At 40.5% G+C, this 25,163-nt stretch overlaps 1 protein-coding gene and 1 long non-coding RNA gene across 3 annotated transcripts in view; one reads left to right on the top strand and one right to left on the bottom strand.

The window, feature by feature from the left end:
* Positions 1-21,625, top strand: part of SYT1 (synaptotagmin 1) — a 537,233-nt gene extending 515,608 nt beyond the window's left edge. For both annotated transcript variants that reach the window (XM_007194974.3, XM_007194973.3), the window contains exons 10-11: positions 13,727-13,860; positions 18,554-21,625. In XM_007194974.3, coding sequence (XP_007195036.1) covers positions 13,727-13,860; positions 18,554-18,760 — 341 coding nt within the window. In that variant the 3' untranslated portion in view covers positions 18,761-21,625. The remainder of the gene's footprint in view (positions 1-13,726; positions 13,861-18,553) is intronic.
* Positions 1-23,795, bottom strand: part of LOC130709233 (uncharacterized) — a 45,492-nt gene extending 21,697 nt beyond the window's left edge. Inside the window, exons 1-2 of the long non-coding RNA XR_009009739.1 lie at positions 23,665-23,795; positions 22,390-22,625 (exon numbers count right to left, since the gene is read on the bottom strand). This is a non-coding gene — a long non-coding RNA (uncharacterized LOC130709233). The remainder of the gene's footprint in view (positions 1-22,389; positions 22,626-23,664) is intronic.
* Between the last annotated feature and the right edge of the window lie 1,368 nt (positions 23,796-25,163).

The following is a 25,163-nucleotide window of genomic DNA, read 5'->3' as shown; positions in this document are numbered from 1 at the left end:
AAAAAGAAACCTTCCTGAGATCATGAATTCATCTCCTTTTTCAAGCAGAGAAAGAAGCAGTGAGACATTTCCAGCGAAGAAAACGTAGGGGCCATTCCCCCACTCCCTAGGAGACAGACCCAGGCACTTGACAAGTTCTAGAAGCAATTCAAAGTGAGGACATGGAGAGAGATTCCTCCACTCTCTATGGAAACATTTGCAAATCTCTCCCTCCATTATCCTAAGGCAGGCTCAGTCCATAAACTTTCTAATATTTGGACTGCAAAATGTCTAGAAGACACATAGATATTTTAAAGCAAGTACATGCAAGGAATAGGGAGTTAATGAGAGTGAAATCCATTCTGGCTGAACCAATCTGAGAACTGGGTGAAGCTGAAGTAACCCCACCACAGAGCACTAACCCTGTTCAGTCATATTAAGTGTAAGAGCACCTCTATTCTCACATTGTTTTTGTTTTGAACTCAGGCTGAATTGCCTGGAAACCTTCTCTATATGGATAAGGAGTAGCGTCCATTTATTGCCATGTTACATGTGCTTAAAAATCCCAGCAATGTTATCCAGTTACCAATGTTATCTCATCAAGTAGAAATGCCTAATAATTGTTAAAAAAAAAAAAAAGAAAGAAAGAAAGAAAGAAAGGGAAAGAAAGAAAGGAAGAAAGGATCTTACTAGTGATCTTTCATCTGGCATAAATAAGAGGCTAAGCCCAAATGTCCAAAAAAAAAAAAAAGAAAAAAGTCAAATTTGCTGTTTGCAATTTTGTTTGCTTTGCTGAATCCTTTGACTGTTTTTGTTTTTCCAATCAGCTCATACAAAGAGTTTATACATGGTCATTCCATGAAACTCTTTGTAGTCATCCAGAAAGAATCAAACATAATTACTACCGTTCCTTGTCTCATGTGTTTGCCCTTCCCAAAAGATTTTCCAAAGTCCAGGAAGAAGAGGGTTGAATTACAGATGAAGAATTTCACCTTCAATACTGAAAAGGAAAGATGTGGGTTTTGCAAACACAGTGAACCCCTTCCTCTACCAAGGGTGGAGCTCAAACCCTCACGCTGTTCTTTTACTTGCCCATAAACGCACCACATCTGGAAAATCTTTTTTGGCTGTAGTTCTACTCCATAGGTTTTGTTCATGCATTCCCACACTTTTAGTCAAGAGGCTGGCGGTCACGTACAGTCCACTTTGGCAACAACAAAAATGACTGTTGGAATTCAGTGGCTTCCTCTACCACGACCAAAAATGCTTTCCACTTAATTCATAACAATAGCATTTTGTGCTCATGTATTTGTCTCATCAAAGCACTCTGCCGCCATTAATGAGCTAAATCAGCCTTTGCTATTTTACAGTGTCTCACTACAATGAGGTTGCTTTTCTCTGTGGCAGTCACTTATGTCATGTTGTTTTCCTCTAGCAAACACTGAACTTAACTAATGTAAATTCATTTTTAAATTGTGGGCTCAGAGGAAAATTTTCCCAGAATATATTTTTAATGCTGCATCCTTACTATAACATTACAGGGAGCATTTTAAAAAATAAAGACACATAAGTTCTGCAATGTAGTCTTCTCTAAGTACTTGTAAATTATTTATAAAGACCCCCGTCAAGTAAATGTGTTGTAACTGCCAGTGATGGAAATGGAAATTGTCTGCTCTGTGAACCCTATTACTATTTATTTGTATACTGTTTAATGATTGGCTTACTGACGAAATACTCCGTCAGTGTACAAGAAAAAGCTGCAGTTGGCAAGGAAACTCTAAATCCTAAATCTGCCATGTTTTAACTCTGCTGTCTCTGCTACTGCTAGACCACTTTTTTTTTGTAATACTGATATGGTAGTTTAATTCAATGATAATTAGATTTATCTGTCTACTGTAAAATATACAAACATATACTTTTCTGCATTCCTCTAGGAAAAAAATAAGTTTCATGTCATGGACCACTTTTTACAAGTGCTTAATGGCTCATTCCTAGGAATTTGATCTCAAGTGGAAAGGAATGTCTCTCTGAAAATAAGTGTATGCACACTTTCAAGTTTAGACAGAGATGGAATCCTCAAGACCCTAGGTTGAGAAACTATAAACATTGGTTGGTTGCCTCCCAACTTCTACTCCCAGCATTCTTGGTAAGGGCCTTCTAATTCCTGTTTGAGGAACTACCATATTCTTCTATTCTTAGCCTTGTACTTAGGCTAGAGTTGCACCGACCCCCAACTCCAAAGGTAGGATTCCTGGCACTCCTGATTGGTTTGGGGATGGGCACATGACCCAGGACTAAGCCAGCTTTACTTAGCTCATCACATCATCTTCACCACAGGGATTAATATAGGGTTGACATTTCATCTATGTTTGTCCAATCAGAGTGAACTTGGGACTTTTCCTGGGAATTCTGATGTAGATTCTCTTTCCTTTGGATGGTATAGTGTGATGATATGAGACTTGAAGCTGGTACAGTCATCTACATCCTTAAGAGAAAAGCCTAGGATATCTTGGGGAGGCCACCATGTGGAATTTGCAGAGGACTCTGTAGAAAACAGTAGAGACACAGGTAAACCTGGGACCTTGATATTGTTGACTCTGTATTAAATAGGGAGCAGATTGAACTGCTGTAACAAAGAGGCTCCAAAAGATAGAATTGCTGTTTGAAATTCTTTATCTCCCTCATGTCCATAGGTGGGTGGGTGGGCAAGGTTGGTAGGCAGTTTGGGGCTGTGAGGTCATTTAGGAACCCAAGATCTTCCTACCTTGTTGTCCTGTTCCCCTGGAGTACTGACTTCACGTGGCAAGGTAAAAGCTGGTTCACTGCCCTCCCATATCATCCATGTTTCAGTTGCAAGAAAAAAGAAATGAAAAGTGGAGGGAGTGAAGCTTATTTTAAGGTAGGATTTACCAATTTTAGCTCTATTGATATTTTGGAGGTGATGATTCTTTACTGTTAAGAGCTGTCCTATACATTGTAGGATGTTTAGCAGAATCCCTGGCCTCTACCCACTTAAGGCCCATATCACCCCCCAAGTTATGACAATCAAAAATCTCCCCAGACATTGCAAAATGTCTGGGGGATGAAATAGCCCCTCCATTGAGAGCCACTGTTTTAAAGATATGCTGTGGAGTTCACACACAACACTTCCATTCACTTCCAATAGCCAAAGTTACTTATTTGGCCATACTGAGTTGTAAGAGAGTCTGGGAGAAATATTTCTAGCTGGATGAAATGGTGCCCAGGTAAAACTTAGGAGTTTCATTGCTAAAAAAAAGGGGTGGGGGAGGGAATTCCCTGGCAGTCCAGCAGTTAGGACTCCATGCTCTCACTGCCGAGGGCCTGGGTTCAATCCCTGGTGGGGGAACTAACATCCCTCAAGCTGCACCGCCCAGCCAAAAACAATAAGTACATTTTACACATCTTTTAAAAATAAATGGAAGGGAGAAAAGGATTTTAGGGGACAATTAATCTTTGCCACACAGCCCTACTTCTGGACTTTTCCACCATATATGGTGGACTGAAATGAGTTTTCAGTCACTTGAAATTTGGGACCTTACTTGATAAAAGTGCTACTTTCCTCTTCCAACATGATAAGTTGAAATTTACTGAATATTATCCATGGGGTGGGCGGGGGGAGCGGGAAGGTGAAAGGAATGATACCTAAAGTTACTCAGAAGCTGGGTACTGGCTCAGAAGGGATTGAACAAAACAGCTGAAATGAGGCTGTTTCTTAACAAGTCTTTGGTTGAAATGGAAAGGCTATGGTTACAAGGGCCCACGGGTCACTGTGGTAGTTAAGAAAGAAGACAGTATAATTATGCAAAATTGTCAAGATGAAAACTGCAGGCATCTTGCATTATTCGGCTTTGAACTGCTGCTTTCTAGTTCTCATTGTAAATACAAAAAGCCTTTAGTGGCCCCTTTATATCTCACACAAAAGGACCATTGCTTACAGCCAGCTGTTTTGCAATTATATTTCTATGAAGTTAGCATAATTGGACATTAGAACTGCCGAAGGGAAGAAGGGGGTGACAGTGTTCTTGGGTATTAAAGTAGAGTATGGAATAGTCATGGAAGGATCCCCCTTGTTACAAGGAGATAGTCTTCCCAGAGTTCATCCTGAAGCCAATAGTTCTGAATTCAAAACACATTTTCCCACAAGAATATTGTTTTTATGTTATTAGATAACCACAGAAGTCCTCCAATACCAGAAAAGAAAGAGATGTATGCTTTGCAATAGTACAAAAGAAAATGCTGCAGGGCAGAGAAAGGTTTGTCTGAGGGTTCTGACTGAGAAAATCATCAGTAAAATCTTCAGGGAAGAGGTGACTTTTAAACCACATTTACCATTGGGAAAAGATAGCATCTCAGGCTAAAGGACAGGCAGTTCAAAGATGGGACATTCAGTTCTCCGTGAGGACGAGTGAGTATTGACCAGGAGTGGAGCACAGGGTTTGTGGAAATGAGATGAGAAGTTAGGATGGGCTGTGAATGCTATGGTAGAGTTTGGAATTCTTTTACGTTGGCAAGTCATTAAAGGCTTTTAATGAGGGAGCTAGTGTGATCAAATGTCACGTTAGCAATTATAGGAAGACTAGTTTGACGTTGATGGCATGGTAGCAAGAGAGATTGCATTTCTGATCTTGAGATGTGGCAACAAGTTAGAGAGAACCAACAAGAGTGACAAGGTGAAGGGAAGTTGGCAGGATGTGGTGGCTCACTCTTCATGGGAGGTGGAAAAGGAGGAATCAAAGACGGCCCCAAATCAAGCTGGACTCATGACACGAGAACAGGTCAACAGGGGAGGTAATGAGCTCAGTAGGTTTCTGTCCCAAGGATAAAAGAGCCGAGGGAGTTATAGTTATGGCCTTATAGTACAGCGTGTGGGCTGCACTTATGTTTCTGCAAAGCTCACCCAACATGGTGTCCCTATAATTGAAGGAAAACAACTTACTGAATTTCATACTTAGTTCCAAAGTCTTCCTCCAAGGTTACTCTATATCCTTTTTTGGGAATGTATCTCTACATGTTGAAACTGTGCCAGGGACACCAGTGTTGGTGAAAACATTGCATTCCAGTGCCAGACTCTGTGGCCAGAAGCTGTTTAGCTGAGGTGGCAGTAATACTGAAATCATAAGGTTGTACTGCAAGGTGTCTGAGAAAAGTAGTGTGGAGAAAAATCCTATTAAATGTGTGCTAAAATAATATCAAATGTGATTAAACTTGAGAGTCTTGGGGCAGATGAAGGGAGAGGAGAAAATAAAGAAGGATCAGTAATGGTCAGAGAGAAAAAGAGGGGACCAAGGGAGAGTTTAGTGGGAAGAGTGCTATCTTAGTCTGGAGACAGATAGATAGACAGACAGGTAGGGCTCTGCTATAACAGAATACCACAGACTGGGTGGCGTAAATAATAAACACTTATTTCTCACAGTTCTGGAGGCTGAAAGTCAGAGATCAGGGTAACAGCAAGGTTGGGTTCTTAGGGAAGGCTCTCTTCCTCGTTTACAACTGTCTCCTCATTGTATCTTCACATGGCAGAGAGAAAGATCATCTCTCTTATGTCTCTTCTTACAAGACTCCACCCTCTTTTGATTGCCATACCCAACCTCCCCATTTCCATCCCTTCCATAGACAAAGCCATCAAATCAACCAAGCCTTTGTACAGCAAGGTGGATGGTAGAGAAGTCTGGAAAAGCAAGAAAATAGGGGCATATATGTGTCATCACTCTTCTTACTCCCTGACCAAAAGAGGATGGCGGATTCAGTGCATCCAGGGTAGATCAGATGGAGATGAGTGGGATGGGATGCAATGCCTAAAGGGCTATGTGTAGGCGGTAGCTAGAGCTAAATAGCATCAGGGCCAGATCAGACTACTGGGAATTGGCTGTGGGAAGAAATCCTTCAGAAAGGAAACTCCTACCACTTAATGTGAAAAATATATGTGAGAGGTCTTCCACTCAAAATTAATGCCTGAATAGGGACCAAATGAAAGAAAAAGATTGGCACCAGACCATAGTCTGTCCACCCCACGAATTATATTCAGAAGAGGCTGCCCAACTGGCAGAAAATGGCCCTTTCACCTTCAGAATTGCTCACAAGCTGGAGCTGACCAAGTAATCACCTAACCAGTCAAAGGTAGTCTACATCCTCATCCCTGAATATGGCCACTGAGACCAAAGTATTCATTTGGCCACCAACCTAGATCCTCTGCACTCCTTTCACATGGCAAAGTCGGTGCTCCCTAACCTCCACTGCCTAGGAGGTGAGGTGTAATAAGTGACTTAGCAAATCATCTCACTGTTGCTTTAACACAATGATTTCCTACCCCTCGCTCTGGATTGGAAAGAGTGGGAAAAAAGAAAGGAGGAGTTCTAAGGCTAGATGGAAGCAGAAGGAAGAAACCAGACTATAAATTTTTTGCATGATAGAAAGGAATTAACAGAAAAAGGTAGGAGGTATAGATACTACCTCTCTCCAGCAACCAGTAGGCATTACTATATTCCAAACAACAACAGTAAATCTCAGAGCTGAGGGCCTCCTTTTCTGTTTCCTCACTTTGAGCAGCATCAGGAAAGTAGATACTGCATACATAACATGCCCAAGTATATCCACGTTAGCTGGCCTCAATATCTGGAAAGAAATCTCCATAAATCATAGTTTTGACTCACACTATCCTAGAGCCTCAGTAATAAGATTCCACTTAGAACTCTCCAGATTAACTTTTCAGCTCTGTGTAATCTGATGTCTTGACTTCAGGAACAAGAGGAAACTATACAGGATGCTGAGTTAGTTTCCCACCTCACACCTTAAGACCACTTATACAGGTAGAAATGAAAGAAACCCTTCCTTTCTCTTTCATACCATACATGATTAAATTCTTCATTAATGAACCAGTTGCTTAGCATGGGTTTGCTTCTTTCCAGAAGTAAATCTGACACTTGGGGCAGCTTGGCTTATTCCTGCAGCCAATGGAATGACTTCTTCCCATTTGCTAATGGTGGGCGCCAGTTCTGCAACGTGAGTTGGGGGAGAGTCTGACACATAGATGCTGACTTAGATCTCAGCCCTTTCATGACACAATAATAAACACTGATCATTAATAACAATATGTTCCGGGCACATTTTGAAGCACCTTCCCTGTAGAAACTCAATTTAATCTTCACAACTCTCTGAGCAAGGTATTATCATTCTCACCACTTTAAGGTGAAGGAACTATGGCACAGAGAGCTTAAATAACTTGCCCAAACCACACAGCTAGCAGTACAGCCGAGATTCAAGTTAATCTGGCTCCAGAGTCTATACTTATAAACACTATACTAAATTATTTCTTCAACGTATCACAAAGAGCAGTAGGTTCAGAGTCATAGGACCTTGGTTTGAGTTCTTGGGAAAAAAAATTAGCCTTTCCAAACCCCAGTTCCCTCACTGGAATTGTTGTAAGGATTAAAGGAGATGATATAATTTATATATATATACCTAACATATATGTATATGATCTTAAAGTACTCTACAAACATAAAGGGACATTATTATATTAAACCTTGTAATGGATCTTACTGTAAAAATTATTCTCAGCTAAGATTTCATCCATTTTTACTAATTTTACCATGGATCCTGAGACATCTGTACATAACAGTTATCTTCTGATTGCATGCTCTGTGTTAACTTTTTTTAATTAAAAAATACTTTTTTGAAGGATTTTTTGAGGAACAATGTAATAATTTTTAGAAGATTGGAAAAAATATCTTTTTCCAAAAGATTGTTTTCTAGACCTATTTAAACTTGACTTTCATCATCAAACCTCGCTAGATAAACAACAGAATTATCTCTTCAGCTTTGGTTGTTGTATTAGTTTTTTGCTGCTGCCATGATAAACAATCAAAAACTTAATTTTTAAAACAATACATATTTATTATCTTATAATTCTATAGAAGTCTTACACAGGTGTCACTGGGCTAAAATCAAGGTGTCGGAAGGGTCGCGTTCCTTCCTGGAGGATCCAGGCGAGAATCCATTGCCTTTTCCAACTTTTAGAGGCCAACTGCGTTCTGTGGCAGTGTAGCCATCTTAAAAGCCAGTAGTGTAGCTTGTCTCTTACCCTTCTTCTATTGTCACATCTCTTTCTGACCACAGCCAGGAAAGTTTCTCTGTTTTTAAGGACCCATGTGATTAGATTTTGCCCCCTTAGGTAATCCCCTCATCTCAAGATCCTTAACCTTAATTACATTTGCGAAGTCCCTTTTGCTATATAAGGTAACATATTCACAAATTCCGAGGGTTAAGATGTGGTCATCTTTTGAGAGAGCTGTTTTTCTGCCTTCCATAATTGTGAACGTTAGGGACAAAAAAAAAAAAATGTTGTATATTAAAGAGGCTTGTCAACATATAAAAGTTTGAGGGTGACTTCATTACAGTGTCCTAAAATACCACCAAGTCATAACAGCTATTATGACAGAAAGGAGATGAAGTTCAGCTAGGCTGACTTCAGACAAAAAGAGGGCCGACAAATGGTGAGTGAAGGTAGCAGTGCCACAGTGACAACAAAACCAAATGATAGACCTGAAAATCATCCAAAATGAGGCAATGAATCTGCACTCTTTGTACCTGTAGTTTATTATTGGGAATAAAGAACCTTCTTTCTGATGCCAGTCCATCATTTTCCAGAATTGAAAGTTACACTCATATACTATTAGAGACTAGATAGACATCAGAAAAGAGTCCTTCCTTTCTACCACAGTTTGAAAAAAAGACCCTAACCTTTTTTAAGATAAATTAAACAAATAAAAGAAGCAAACTGTCCCAAGTCTTGCACCTGCTTCAATGGCAACAGGGATTATCTAAATGGTGTTGAAGAAGGGTTGTCAGTATTTAGATGATGAAAGGTTCCGTGAGTGCTTGTTTTGGGCACAGAATAAAGCAGTGCAGCCATAGAGGTACGGAGTCCCTGAGGACAGTAGCCCAACTTTGTAGCTTGCATATTTCCCCATGCTATTTACATGTTTACAAAAACCTAACAGATGTTTGAATGCCATGCATGGTGTCCAGCAGTTGTACTCAGGAAAAGCAACAACATTAGGGAGTCTCATTACAGCCTATTTATCATTTCCATAAAATTATGTCTTATTACGCAATGATCAGGATTTCTAAGCCACTAAGAAACTCTCAGTTGACAAGGATTTGCTTTGTGGAACAGCCCCTAAAACAGAACAAATTTAATTATACAGGGTCTTTACTCTGCAGGAGAGGTGATCCTTACTATAAAAAACGTGTGTGTACTTAAAGCATGGGTGTCTCATAGTTAGGTGGGTATGTTTCCATTTAGAAGACTCAGCCATAGTTAGGGAGACAGGAGCCAGGTCTAGATCCCCAAAGAAGTTACTAATGAACTAATCAAGGGATTAGGGCCATCTCCAAAGGGACCAGAATTCAGGGCAAGACTTCAACCAGAGGACACTTAGGAAATCAAGCCAATCAAAGAGTGGATGAAAATGGAGAAGACTGGAGAAAATGGAGACACAATGTAAGACTTTGGATGGCTGAACCAAGAAGATGCTCAAATGTGACCACCTTGGGTACATAACCTATCAGGCTTAGCTGTACAGTCAAGACTTATCCAGGCACAAAAGTTGAAAAAGAGTAAGACATCTGACAACCTGTGGAGTGGGAGAAAATATTTGCAAACCATATATTGGATAAGGGGTTAATATCCAAAATATATAAGAAACTCATACATCTTAATAGCAAAAAATAAAAATAAAATTTTAAAAATCCATTAAAAATGGGCAGAAGTTATGAATGATATTTTTACAGAGAAGATACATAAATGGCCAACAGGTACATGAAAAGATGTTCCAATATCACTAATAATCAGGGAAATACAAATCAAAGCCATAATGAGATATCACCTCAAACCTACTAGAATGGCTATTATCAACTAGATAAGAGATAACAAGTGCTTGCAAGATGTGGAGAAAAGGGAACCCTCATGCACTGTTGGTGGGAACATAAATTGGTGCAGCCAGTACGGAAAACAGTATGGAGGTTCCTCAAAAAAATTAAAAGCAGAGATACCATATAATCCAGCAGTTCCACTCCCGGGCATGCATCAGAAGTAAATGAAATCACTATCTCAAAAAGATATCTGCATTCCCATGTGTCCGTTGCAGCATTATTCACAATTGCCAAGACATGGAAGCAACCTAAGTGTTCATCAACAGATAAATGGATAATGCAAGTGTGGTATATATAAAACAGATTATTATTCAGCCACCAAAAAAGAAGGAAATCTGCCATTTTTGACATCATGGATGGACCTTGAGGGTGTTATACTAAGTGAAATAAGTCAGACAGAGAAAGACAAATACTGCATTATCTCTCATATGTGGATGTAGAATCTATTAAAAAGCCAAATTCATAGAAAAAGAGCGTAGAATAGTGGTTGCCAGGGGCTGAGAAGTGAGGGAAATGAGGAGACATTGATCAAGGGATACAAACTTCTAGTTATAAGATGAATAAGTTCTGGGGATCTCATGTACAGCATGGTGACAATGTTGTGTTGTATACTTGAAAGTTGCTAAGAGAGTAGAGCTTAAATGTTCTCACCACACACAAAACAATACTGTAATTATGTGAGGTGGTAAATGTGTTAACTAACCTTGCTGTGGTCATCACTTCACATATATATGTATATCAAATCATCACATTGTACATCTTAAACTTACACAACGTTACATGTCAATTATATCTCAATAAATATGGGGAGGAAAAAAAAAGAATAAGCTCTAAGTTACTGTCAGTCTTGGTTATGACTAAGATGGGAATTTTGCCTGTAAAGTAAGTTGCTTTGGTACCTGTATCAGGACGGATCTGCAAAGGCAAAGACTAACTCTGCCCATTCATAGCAGCCCCACACCTGCTCCTCTTCCAGCCCCCCGTCCCCTCTTGTAAGTATCATGAAATTATAGAATATCTCTGAATCATGGTCAGAAGTGGCAGATTCTGCTTTTGAAAGTGGGAGACCAGCAGTGTTACCTCTCTGACCTCACTGCCTACCTCTCCCCACCTTCTTGTTGTCTGCCTTGTGTCTGCCTTCTTGTTCCGCAGACACACAGAAGGACAAGCACCTTAGGGCTTTGCATGTGCTGCTCCTTCCGACTGGTTCAAGCTTCCACCACATCTTCCAATGACTCACTCCTTCTTGTAATTCGGTTTTTAGCTCAAACCTGGCCTCCTCGGTGAGAACCTTGTTGATCAGTTTTTCTAAATTACCTTGTTCTCCCCCAGGCATTGATCACATCGCATCAGAGTTCATGTTGAAATCTGAAATTATCTTGTTGGGTTTTTAATTTGCTTGCTCAAATGGCAGACGCACAAGGAATTTTCTTGTCATTTACTGTGTTAAATGAATAAACAGATAGTCACCGTGCTTCTCTTGCAAAACCCTGTGCCTTAATTAAGTTGATGAAGTTTCAACACATGAACACAGGAGCCATAAACATTGATTTGTGAGTATTTAGTATTTGGGTATTTTGTCAGTGCCAAGGAGCAACTGGAGACTTGACCATCTTTGTAAAAGTGCAAGGGGCTGGGATGGAGGACCTAGAGAACTTCATAAGCAAACAAGGTCTCTGAACCAAAAATCAGAGTTGCCTGTGAACAGCAAGATGGATTATCAGTAAAAAGGGCCTTTTTTCCCCTTCATTTGCAATTATTTACAGTGCCTTTTTTTTAACTGATCAACTATGTAGTTGGTAGACTTGGTTTCTCATCGCTTTGTCTGGCTTTTAAAGATATTCTTCATTTTGATGAAAATCTTCATTATGAGCCCCTGACTGGATGTAACATTAAAAACAAAAACCCCGAACAACACATATTCAAGTAATGTGGGCTTTGGGGCAGTGGGAAGAAGACAGGACTAAGAGGAAGGAGACCCAGATTATGAGGCCAGCCCTAAATAAGTTCCTCTGATTCATTCAACAAAAATTGTATACTACCAGGTACTGTTTAGTAAATTCAGTTAGTGAATATGACAGACAAAGTTTCTGTCCTTCAGGAGTTATGTTCTACTGGGGGATAGGAAGAGGGAGATAAAAACCACCTTTTCTGGTCTGCAGTTTTACCTTCTAAAAGTACAATATGTGGGCATTAAACTAGATTATCTGTAAGGTTTCTCCCAGCTCTACACATTCTGAAAGAAAGGAAAGTAATTTTGGAAGGTTTGGCAGTGGTTATTTTAGGGGAGTAAAGTCATGGGTGATTTAAGATTTCTTCCTCTTTTTGTTTATCATTGCTTCCTCATATTTTTTCTATAATAAACATGTATTACATATCCAATGGAAAAATGTTTAAGAAAACAGTAGATTTTACTATCAAGCCTGGGTACTGGCTCTTAATAGCCTGAAGGGAGGTCATTCACCTGTTAGTAATGAGAATCGTCTTACCCCTCCAGTGACTTACTTATTACTTTGCCTTTACCTAATGAGGCTTTGGGGAAACTGCTAAGGCAATCTTTCTGCTCCTTTTCTCATTACCTCTGTGTGTGCTACCAGCTTGTTCTCTTTTCCCTGAATCCTTGAAGCTCTTCTCTACCTAGAAATGTTCTGGCACAGATCCTGGTTATCTCTCTTTCTCTCTGTCTCATACACACACACACACACACACACACTCACACACACACACACTCAGACATGTGGCCTCTTGTCACCCTTCAATATTCACATCTTACTTTAAATGTTACCTCTGCAGAAAGGCCTTACCTGAGTGATCTAAGTATAAGAATTCCATTCTTCCCTTAGACTCACCATACCTCTGGGAGTCTCTAGCACACACCTCTCTGCTCTTTCCTTCCAGAGCACTCTTCTCAACTTATAATTTCATATATATTTCTTTTCTTTACAAACTTATTGTCCATTTCCCCCACAAGTCTGAAGTTCCATCCTGAAAACAGGGATGGTCTGATTTGTTCACAGCTATACTCCTAGGGCTTAACTAATATTGTTTGAGCAAATGAATAAATGAAAGAATGAAATGTCTCCTTTGTCCTCTCTCTGTCAAGAGTTTTAATTCCCATGCAGTGGTATACTGAAGCCAGTTCTTTGCCAGCTCACAAGAGCCAATTGTTAAATTTTCAGGAATTTAGTGAGCCAATTGTTAAACTGTTAGCTTGAAATCAGCCATGCTGAGAGTATTTATACCATGGACATTAGCAAATGCTACATGTCAAGACTTCTTTTTCCCAAAAAGCTGGTTTACCAGCACACCAATCCTCTCATCTCCTAAATCCAACTGTAAATATTGAGATATCATGGCAAAAAAACATGGCCCTTAGGTTACTTAAAATCTTTCAATAAAAAAACGCTTGAAATTTTAAAAAAAATACTAACTACATGCTATACAATTATTTTCCTGTCAGGAATACTTGGACTTTTTATAAGCTAAACTATAATATAAAAATATGTGTCTCAGGGCTTCCCTGGTGGCGCAGTGGTTGAGAATCCGCCTGCCAATGCAGGGGACATGGGTTCGATCCCTGGTCCGGGAAGATCCCACATGCCGCAGAGCAGCTGAGCCTGTGGGCCACAACTACTGAAACCCGCACACCTAGAGCCCCTGCTCCGCAACTAGAGAAGGCCCAAGCGCAACAACGAAGACCCAACACAGCCAAAAATAAATTAATTAATTAAATAAATTTTAAAAAATATATATGTGTCTCTGATTTCCTAAAGTTTTTGTTTCTGTTTTTCAGATCCTTATGTGAAGATTCATCTGATGCAGAATGGCAAGAGGCTGAAGAAGAAAAAGACAACAATTAAAAAGAACACACTTAACCCCTACTACAATGAGTCATTCAGCTTCGAAGTACCCTTCGAGCAAATCCAGGTAATGTCAAACATATTTTTTCTTCCCATTCAATTTCATTTCTTCAGATCACATAAATTAAACACGCAGATCTTGTGAATTATCAGTGCATATGCCTCCATTAGAACTGCTATTCTTATTCCATGCACATTTAATGCTCAAACTACATCAAGAGGGAAATGATAAAATATACAGCACAGGATGTGCTGATTCATCAGCCAAAAACAGCTGTCATTCTGTTGAGCAGAAATAAAGTAGGAAAAAGAACATCGACAGAACCACTCTACTAATTCAAAAAGTACATCCACAAAGGTTAAAATGTCAAGAGAAAATAAGCTTTCACTCTTTACTCCCAGGCCACAATATGTAATTCTCATTATCACCTCTTTGTAGCAAAAAAAAAAAAAGTAGTGATAAAGGAAATATTTTGGTTGATGCTAAATATGCAGCATCTTTAATCTTTCACTATTAAAAAATAATTAACAGTAGAAAAATTAGGCTAAGTTGTATTTTTCATTGTTTAAATTCAGCTTCCTGTTTCTGAGTTGGAATGGATGGTTATTTTTGTAAAGACAGAACCTTAATTTGCTAGATAATATTTGTTATGATAGGAAGTATCCTTTTAAAAGACCTTGTGGTTAACATGTTCAAAATAGGATGCTACATGTAGACACAGTGATAGCACATGATCTTATTTTTTTTTTTTTTTTTTTTTTTTTGGCCATGTGGCATGTGGGATCTTAGTTCCCCAACCAGGGACTGAACCTGCACCACCTGCAGTGGAAGCGCAGAGTCTTAACCACTGGACCACCAGGGAAGTCCCTGATCTTATTATTTTGTCATTCTTAAATATTTTTAGGTTTTTTACCTCATATTCATAGTTAGGCTATTGGATCCAAAGTTCGCATCCATTAATTATGGGCTATTCTTGCTAATCTTTAATGGGTATCAGAGAGTCAAATTTCTTAAAGCAACACTATTTTTACACTTTATAAAAAAATTGACGTGCATCTATCTTTTCAGTCCTATAGAAGTTTGCTCATGACTTGAAGGAGAGATGAAGGGTAGGCATCAAAACTACAGCATGGAACCTTCTAATGGTCCAGAATAACAAAATGCAGCAAATACTCTTCGGTTGCATATTTTTATTTTTAACCTAGTCTTAAAATACAGTACCTTAGGAATGAATCACACCTCTATTCCATGAAGAAAGCTAATGTAATAGCTACATTTATTGTATATTTATTTTGTACCTAGGCCCAAGGTAAGCACTTTACCTGCATAATCTCATTTAATCCTTACAATAACCTTATAAGCAAGGTACCATTATTACCCCAATTTTATATACATATAAGGAAACTGAGGCTTAGAATTGTCTCATATATAAAATAGGAATAATAACAGAATCCATGTCAAAGTGAGACTATGCATGTAAAAGCATTTGGAACGGTGCTGAGCACATACAAACGCTCAGTAAATGGTTCCCCTCATTCTTACTCACGATGCTAATGTTGTCTTTTATTCAAATTAACATTTTATGTATTAGAAAATGGATCTAACAATAAGATTAAAACAATATGTAAATCAGCACTAATCCAACAGAACTCTGTAAGGATGGAAATGTCATCGGTATTGTCCAATAGGGTAGTCACCAGCCATAGGTAGGTCATGAGCACCTCAGCCACTAGTGTAATCAAGGAACTTTAATTTTAATTTATTTAAATTTAAACAGCTACATGTGGCTAGTAGCTACTGTATAATATAAGGCAGTTTTTTAAGTCATCAGTAATCCCACCATCCTCACATTAGTTCATGGTTTTTATATAACCTTTCTTATATACATTTTCACATGGCAGCCGATTGTACATACTTATTTACTTTCAATAGCTGTTATATAAGTAAATGACATTGCAGAAGACACTGATTCCCTGTCCCCAGTCACTTGTTTACTAGCCTGAACCAGTGAGCTCACTGCTTTGGACCCACTGGCAACCTAAGACATCCAATTTCTCCAACAATTTATTTTGCAATATTTATTCAGTGAACTCTTTTTTGAGTTCTGAGACATTATTCCTATGGAAACTAACACCTCCTGGCATTTTGTGTTTTAATTCCACAAAACAATATGAGGCAGGACATTGAGATGAAAAATCCTATTGTAAATCTTCTCCTTTGAGCTACAATTCTATACCTTTAAAAAAAAAAAAGTACATGTCCCTTTTCAACTATAAATTCCAGCAAATACAAATATATTGAAAATGAAGCACATTAAAAACAAGATGTATGCTGGGTTTCTGGGGCAGCCTTTCAGAGAGAAGATAACATTTTGTCAGGACAGAGAGAATCTCAGCCCAATACAGAGTCCATGAGGCATAGAAATAATGAGCATGCCTTTGACTGCATCCCTTCTTCACTGCTCCTAAAGTCAATTTGTTATTTTCTTTCTTCTTTTCCCCAAGAGGCTGCTTTCCTAGTCTTTGCATTTCCCTAGAGAAAATAATTGAGCATTTAACATGCTATAATAGGGGCTTAGGTTTTATTTACCCTGAGGTTATAAGATTGCCTGTCTTTCTATCTGTCTCTACCCATATGAAATACATTGAGAGAAGCAAAATATGCTGATTTCCAAAAGCATATGAAAAGGTTGCAAACCACCCCCCACCAAAAAACGTATAGACTACATATGCAGCTGAAAAAATTAACCCAAGGCCTTTATAAGGGTATTTTGTCTTGATCGCTACTAATCAATACATTCCTAGGGGAAAGAATCAAAATTCACTCTAACTATTCACTCCAACCTCCAAAATCCTTGTTACTTTTGTGCATGACGACCCTACTGTCCCTGTCCCTCATTCCTTGCAATATGACTGCATCCAGATGAATTCGCTCGGGAAAGGTGCTCAGAACGAAGGTGATTCCGTTCTTGGTTTCGAATGCCATCCAGTGAATAGGTAATCCCCTTGATAATGGAATCAATCCAAGGCTGCACAAGGAAAGATGGAAATTTGTTTCCTTTACTGCCCATGTGTTGCATTTTACATTCTAAATTCCACTTTCAGAAGTGATCATTTTCTCGGATCTGAAGCTGTATGTTGGTGACATCTCTCAGCACATTCGTCCAATAATGCAGTCCTCAGAGTACAAAGCCCAGTAAAGGTCCACAGCTGGGTAGGATCTTCATCTGGCCCTGGCTTCCATCATTACATTTTCTGCTTCTTTTGACTCTGGCCACCAAATGCTACACATTCTACTTTATTCTAAATTTTTCCTTTATCTTTTCCCTTGGTTTCTAGATTGGAGCCATTGCCTATTTTGACTAAGCAAATTCATTACTTAGGAAGAACTAAAACATACTTTTAAAAAGTGTTTCTTTCGTGTCAAAATGGTATGGGTTTGCTTTCACCAGTTCAAAAAAGTAAGGCATTAAATAAACCCTCACAACCTAATGGAATCACTGGAGTAAATCTTGTGTGGCCTAAAGGGTTATTCCATTTGATGTCAGTGCTGGATACACAGTTACTAATAAATGCTTACTGAGAGAATTTATGAATGAGAAAAATTATCTTTAGTTAATTACTACTTTTCTAAGACTTTCACTCTGTTGTCACACTTTAATCTCACAATAACCATGTGATTAGCTGAAATTCTATATTTTATGTAAAACTATGCTGGCTCTTCCCACCTGAAATAGGATTGCAGTACATGGTTGCTTTGAAAATTTTAACCAAAAAAAAAAAAAATGATCTGAGTACTAATGCCAGAAATTTTGCTGATGAAACAATGGAAACAACTGGATTTAAAGGTGAATACAGGGGACTGACTTCCCTGGTGGTCCAGTGGTTAAGACTTTGCCTTCCAATGCAGGAGGTGCGGGTTCGATCCCTGGTCGGGGAGCTAAGATCCCACATGCCTCGCGGCCAAAAAACCAAAACAGAAGCAATACTGTAACAAATTCAATAAAGACTTAAAAAAAAAAAAAAATGAATACAAGTTGACATGGGCAGCCGGGCATAGTATTTTATAACATGGACTCCGGAAACCAAACCACTCACTTCTTTTTTTTTTAATTTTTTTATTTTTATTTATTTATGGCTGTGTTGGGTCCTCGCCTCTGTGAGAGGGCTTTCCCTAGTTGTGGCAAGCGGGGGCCACTCTTCATCGCGGTGCGCGGGCCTCTCACTATCGCGGCCTCTCTTGTTGTGGAGCACAGGCTCCAGACGCGCAGGCTCAGTAGTTGTGGCTCACGGGCCCAGTCGCTCCGCGGCATGTGGGATCTTCCCAGACCAGGGCTCGAACCCGTGTCCCCTGCATTGGCAGGCAGACTCTCAACCACTGCACCACCAGGGAAGCCCCCACTCACTTCTTATATGACTTCAGGCATGTGATTTAACTTCTCTGAGCTTCAGCATCTTATCTCTATAATGTCAATGTTGACAGGATCTATTGTAACTGAGTAGTTCACATGAAAGACTTAGAATTGTGCCAAAATTAACATTTACTGAGTATTTTGAAGATGCTGAAGAAGATGATGATGATGTAATAATGGCAACCGGGGCTGGACTCGGGTTTTCATGTTCAGGTCATTTTCCTCCTTGTCCTGGTGTTTGGAGATCGGGTCTTCTTATTTCCGACTGCTTTGATCTCAAGGAAGCTTGGTAGAAGGGCTTTATCTCTAGAGCCGGATGATGAATGTTTGTTTTGTGTCCTCTTTCAGAAAGTGCAAGTGGTGGTAACTGTTTTGGACTATGACAAGATTGGCAAGAACGATGCCATCGGCAAAGTCTTTGTGGGCTACAACAGCACCGGGGCGGAGCTGCGACATTGGTCAGATATGCTGGCCAACCCCAGGCGACCCATTGCCCAGTGGCACACCCTACAGGTAGAGGAGGAAGTTGACGCCATGCTGGCCGTCAAGAAGTAAAGGGAAGAAGAAGCCTTTCTGCATTTGCCCACTTAGTGCTCTTTAGCCAGTATCTGTAAATACCTCAGTAATATGGGTCCTTTCATTTTTCCAGCCATGCATTCCTAACACAATTCAGTGGTACTTCAAATCCTGTTTTAATTTGCACAGATTTAAACGTAGAGAGCCCCTAAGCCCTTCGTCATACCACTGCCCTCCAAATCTACTCTTCTTTTAAGCAATATGATGTGTAGATAGAGCATGACTGAAATTATTTATTGTATCACACCGTTGTATATACCAGTATGCTAAAGATTTATTTCTAGTTTGTGTATTTGTATGTTGTAAGCATTTCCTAATCTGTGTATATCTAGATGTTTTTAATAAGATGTTCTATTTTAAACTATGTAAATTGACTGAGATATAGGAGAGCTGATAATATATTATATGGTAAATATAGTATCATCTGCATTCCAGCAAAAATATCAACTTGTAAGGCACTAGTACAGTGAAACTGACATCTTAAAGGACAACTTAAACCTGAGCTTTCTATTGAATCATATGAGCACCAAGATACGCTGACACCACATATTCGGTGGATGAATCCAATTTTGTAGAATTTCTTCACAGGCAAATTAGCATGATCTGAGCAGCGTCCAGCCTGACCTCCAGGAAGTATAGCCACAAACCAGAATAGCATCTGTCTGTACATATGAACAGAGCTCAAGTCATGCTTCACTCTTACATTTGAGGAAGCAACTGAACAGGGGTCAATGATTTCACATTACTGCATATAGAGTAATGACATGATGGTGTTCCGTGTGTGTGTGTGTGTGTGTACGCGTGCATTTGTTTGGGGATGGGGTGGGTGGGAAAGAAGCTGAGGGGAGAAGAAGTCAGCATTTCTGAAATACTGCCTGACTATTTAAAAAGAAAAAAGTAGCTCTCCGTTAACACCTTTATACAAAATGTGCATCCTGTTCCAGATTTCACACCTACTATAACTTCAAAAGGTTTGCACATCAGACTTTGTAACAAGATATTTTATTATACAAAACCAGATTAGAAGGAATGCAGAATATTTTTAACACAGCAATCTGTGCTTATGACACAAAATTACTTTGTGGTAAGCAGACAGTATTGTAATCCCATCAAAAGAGGAAAAAATAAAACAATTAGCCATACTTCTGAATGCACTTCCATTAAGCCAAAACAGACAGCTAGTGATCTTTTTATATGCTCTTTTTACGTAAATAAGTTTTAATTTGTCCTTTAAAAAAAGGTGAAACAAAACCAAGAATAAGTTCTAGAAAACTGAAGCAACCTCTTATGTATACTAGATGCTTGATTTAGGAGGCGTTTTTAAATGTTTTCAGTGTTATTATGTAGTAAATGGCACTATTACGAAGCTACTAGTCATTCCATAAGAGTCTTAAAGGACTGCTCTGTGTAACACTGTGACTGCCCTGTGTGCTTAGACACGTAATGTAGTTTCCTCAGTGGATAGCACTCAATCTATTCCGTAGTGATATTGTAACAATACTGCCATTCCCTTCTACTGCACTGCCCAAGGTGTGTGTAGCACAAACCGTTCTCATTACAAAGGACCAATTCAGCACTGAAAAGCTATGCATAGGATAAGAAAGATACAAAGCATGGGGTGGAACACACAGCATTTTGTCAAGCACTGTGCAATATTCCATATTTTTCCCCACTATGTTAGACCACCACTTTGCCGAAAGGCAGCCCATGATCTCACGCTGCATGTAGTCTTTTCTCCCACTCACCTCTGCGACCCTTTTCACTCGCAGGCCACAGAGACTAGTGATGTTCTGAAGTGAAAGTTTTGTCTCCAAAAATACCGAAACAACACGAAGGAAAACTAAGCATTAGCCTCACGTTCAGACTTTCAGCTATCGCGCCATGGCTTTTACAACTGCAAAGAGAATTCACAAAGGGCTGATGGGAAGCTTCAAACACGGGGTTGGCTGTTTCCTGATAAAGCTACAATTCCTGTCTTGTTCTTTCCTCATCAAAGAAGAGGCAAGCCCTTTGGCCTTTCAGCCCAGTTGTAGCAAACTCCTTAGAACTGGGATAGACCTGGAGGACAAAGGGAGAATAACATCTCCCTCTTCCATGGATGGTCCATACTTTTTTTCAAAAGGTAGATAATAGAAAATGCACAAGTCACGATGTGAGGTTAAATACCAGTTTGAACAGAAGATTCAAATGAGACTCCTTCCAATGTAAAAGATCAGACCCTACCAAAGAGAGGGAGTTGACTGACTTTTTAAAATTCCTTGAATACCGGAAACTGACATTTGATTTCACCATATTTCAGCTTTAAGTTGTTCGCGCTGAAACCAACATTTTGAAACAAGCAGGTTCGAGCTGCTGAATACACATCATTTCTTGCATTAAAGCACGATTAATGCATTCTCTTGCAACACCGCCAGACGTGGGATATTGTCACGATAGAATTAGTTGGTACTACGCTGTCACAAGTCAGTGACCGAACCTGCTTTAAGACCAAGATTCATCCTCCAATAAGCCACATGTACCTTTCTGACAAAGCTGTGTAAAGTATTAGAATCTGATGCTCTAGAAAGATCCTAGTTGCCTTTGTGTATATTTACTGCCTGCTTGAGTGCTTCTCTGTGTGGGTTTTCTCTGTATCTTGTAGAAATGTTGGGGTGTTTTCTTCTGCCATACGGCTCGTGGCCCGCGGGTCAACTCCTTAGCTGTATCTTACCTTCATTTCTGATGAGGTAGTTTAAGTTTTGTTTCATTTCGTGTAGTGAATTCCACAGTAGTTTTCTGATTGTTGTTAAAAATGACTTAACATATTACACAGATATTCAATAAAAATGTTTTATTTCCTGTTGATGTCGCTGCCTTTCAACCCTTTTTCTTACCTGACTCTGGTGGGGAGTCCATGGCCTATTGACTTTGGAGCCTGCTGGAAGCAGGGGCAGCTAAACAAAAGCTTGCAGTGAATGCCACCCTCTGAGTCATGTCTATGAAGACAGAACGGCTGGAGGGAAAACAATGCCCAGAGAGCATTGGGCCGTTCCTGCCCAGTGTTCCTGGGCATGCCTTTCTCAACATGTGTCTCTCTGTTCCTGTTTATGATCAGTTCACCAGGCACACTTTCAGGCTTCCTGCTCTGCCCAAAATGTGTCCTCCAGGATTTTCATACTCTAGAGTCTGAGTCCCATAAGCCTCTCCAGAATGGAACTAAAACTAAGTTATTTTAAAGCCAGTTTTCAAAGGAGAGCATGACACATTAAATTCCCTGCCTACCACAATTACTAGGTAGAACAAGTAAACATCTTTCCCCCACTAAATGCAACATTTGTCAGGTGCCTGCTGTGTACCGTGTTTTTCCTGGGTGATGGAGATGCAACAAATGATGTAATAAGGTTCACCTGGTCCCAGAGAGCCCACAGTCTCAGGCGGACATGTAAATGCAGTATCCCAAGACGCTATGATACACCCTGAGTCCCTGAGAACTTTCACCAGACCAATCCTAGTGGACACGATGGTGTGCCGCCCCCACTCCCCTTCAGCACCTAGAAGCTGCTAGAAGCCTTGCCTGCTGACAGCGCACAGCCCCGTCCCTCTGCCCTCTGCTGAGGAGCCTGCCTTACCTGAGGTCACGCGTCCTCCCAGGGGGTGCAGCTCACACTCCGTGGCCCACAGCGGACCGCTTGCGCCGTCATGGCCGAGAGGGTTAGTTGATGGCGCTTTTGCAACCGCAGTGCCATTCGACTTCTGCTTGTGCCCCATCAGTCGTCCTCACTCCTCCACGGGTGGCGTTCCCAAGGGACCTCGCCAATAAGACTCCTCCTTCTCAGAATCTATATCCTGGCGATCCCAGTCTTCTCTGGGGGAAGAGATAGGAAGACAAGGTTCCTAGAGAATACAATACCAGAGGGAAATCCTAAAGAACTGGTAGGAGTTGTCCAAGTCCATGAGTGGGCAAGATTGTGGCAACATTTATCTCATTTAACAAGGCTCAAGGTTTACTCATGATAAGGTCTGTGACAGCATCTGTATCTTACTCCCTTCAGCAGCTTTTGCTGGGTCCTGCCAAATAAGGGTAAGGACTAAGCCCAAGCAGCTTAGACAGCCAGGGAAAAGGCCACCTAATTACTGTTTCTGAGGAAACAATTGGCAGAGGTCTAAATGTAAGTTGAGAAAAGAAAATTTGAGACCCGTGAGGGTAAGGAGCAAAAAAAAAAAAAAAAAAAGCATTATAAGTAAAATTGTTCAGTTTTCAATGGTGAGCATTTTGTTTTCCTTAAATAGCTCTTGACATTAGTTTACAAAAAGAATGTTTCTTAATGAAGTACCAGAAAGAAAAATCACCATATCCTTTTTTCAATGTCTGTATTTCAAATAAGGAATTTAATATAAGAAATTGGCCCCGGGCTTCCCTGGTGGCGCAGTGGTTGAGAATCTGCCTGCCAATGCAGGGGACACGGGTTCGAGCCCTGGTCTGGGAAGATCCCACATGCCGCGGAGCGACTGGGCCCGTGAGCCACAACTACTGAGCCTGCGCGTCTGGAGCCTGTGCTCCCAACAAGAGGGGTCGTGACAGGGAGAGGCCCGCGCACCGCAATGAAGAGTGGCCCCCGCTTGCCACAACTAGAGAAAGCCCGCGCACAGAAACGAAGACCCAACACAGCCAAAAATTAATTAATTAATTAATTTAAAAAAACAAAAACAAAAACAAAAAACCCGGCATTCGCCTTAAAAAAAAAAAAAAAAGAAATTGGCCCCATAAAAGATCTGAGAAAGCCAAGCAGAGACAGCAGGTTAACCCAGAGGCGAACAGATGCCACCTGTAATTACGTGCTAGGGCTGCCCTAACAAACCACCACAGACCTGGTGGCTTAACCAATGAAAATTTATTTTCTCACAGTTTTGGAGGCCAGAAATCTGAGATCAAGGTGTTGGCAGGGTTGGTTTCTTCTGAGATCTCTCTCCTTGGCTTGTAGGTGGCATCTTGTCCCTGTGTGTTCACCTGGACTTCCCTCTATGTGTGTCTGTGTCCTAACCTCCTCTTCTTATAAGGACTTGAGTCATATTGGATTCGGGTCCACCCTAATGACCTCATTTACACTTAACTACCTCTTTAAGCACCCTATCTCCAAATACAGTCACATTCTGAGGTATTAGGGGGTTAGGACTTCAGCATATAAATTGGGGGTGGGGCATAACTGAGCCCATAACACCACCTCTAAGGCTGGAAAAGCAAAATGGAGAAGAGATGTTAACGCAGCCCAGAACCAGAGCGGAGGGGCCAGAACCTGCGGGAATTAGCAAGGAACCACCACAGGGTCTCGGGTGCTGGTGTTGGGACCAACAAAGAGGCTCCCCGTTGGAGGCCCTGGAACCGCCAGAAGACCCTCTCCAGAAGCAGCAGTTCACTCTTGCTAGAGGAAAGCCAACAGAAGGGGGAAACAGGAAGAGAACCCCTTCCCCTCCTCTCCTCCCTTCCAGCTCAACCAGGGCCTCCCGCCAGCATAACCTCATCAGAGCCAGCTGGGCAGGGAGTCCGGGAAATAGCCTGCTGGGTCTTAGAGCCCGCCACCGCGTACATAGCCAGCACAGAAAGGTGGGAATGAGGGTGGAGAAAAAGCAGGCAAATGACTAATACTTTAGGTGTCTCAGTCCATTCAGGCTGCTATAAACAAGAACACCGTAGACGGGGTGATTTTAAACAACATATATTTATTTCTCACAGTTCTGAAGGCTGGGAAGTCCAAGATCAAGCCACCAGCAGATTGAGTGTCTGGTGGGAGGTGGTCTTCTTGCTGTGTCCTCACGCGGGAGAAGGGACAAGTGAGCTGTCTCTGGGGTCTCTTTTATCAGGGCACAATCCCATCCATGAGAGTTTCACCCTTGTAACCTAATCACTCCCAAAGCCCCCCATGCCACCTTCTAATACAATCACTTTAAGTGTTAGGATTTCAACATAAGAATTTCAGGGGGACATAAACATTCAGTCCATAACATTTGGAGACTTTTAGCAGCTGCATAGACTTTCTAAATGCTCTGGTTTCTTCCCTGTAGGATTCAGGTGTTCCTATCCGAGACACACCTGATGAAACAGGTGCAAGAAATCACATTCTTCCATTTATGCAGAGAGTTGACTAATACAGATTTGAAAATTCCAACCATGATTGCCGTTACCCACTCCCTGCAACACAACTTTATTACATATGCACAGGACTCTTTGATGTGTAGCAACTGATTTAAGCTGCACACAAATCTTTACTGTAAAACAGTCAGACGGTGACTTTGGAATTAGAAGGTAAAAAAAGCAGGAAAATAAAAATGAGAAATAGCCTGATACTAAATGTACAAAGAAATTTTCCAAAGCATACAGAATAATAATTATGCTGGAGGAACCATC

Source organism: Balaenoptera acutorostrata, chromosome 11 (assembly GCF_949987535.1).
Source record: "Balaenoptera acutorostrata chromosome 11, mBalAcu1.1, whole genome shotgun sequence".
Classification (NCBI taxonomy): domain Eukaryota; kingdom Metazoa; phylum Chordata; class Mammalia; order Artiodactyla; family Balaenopteridae; genus Balaenoptera; species Balaenoptera acutorostrata.
This window is presented reverse-complemented; position numbering and strand designations above follow the sequence as displayed.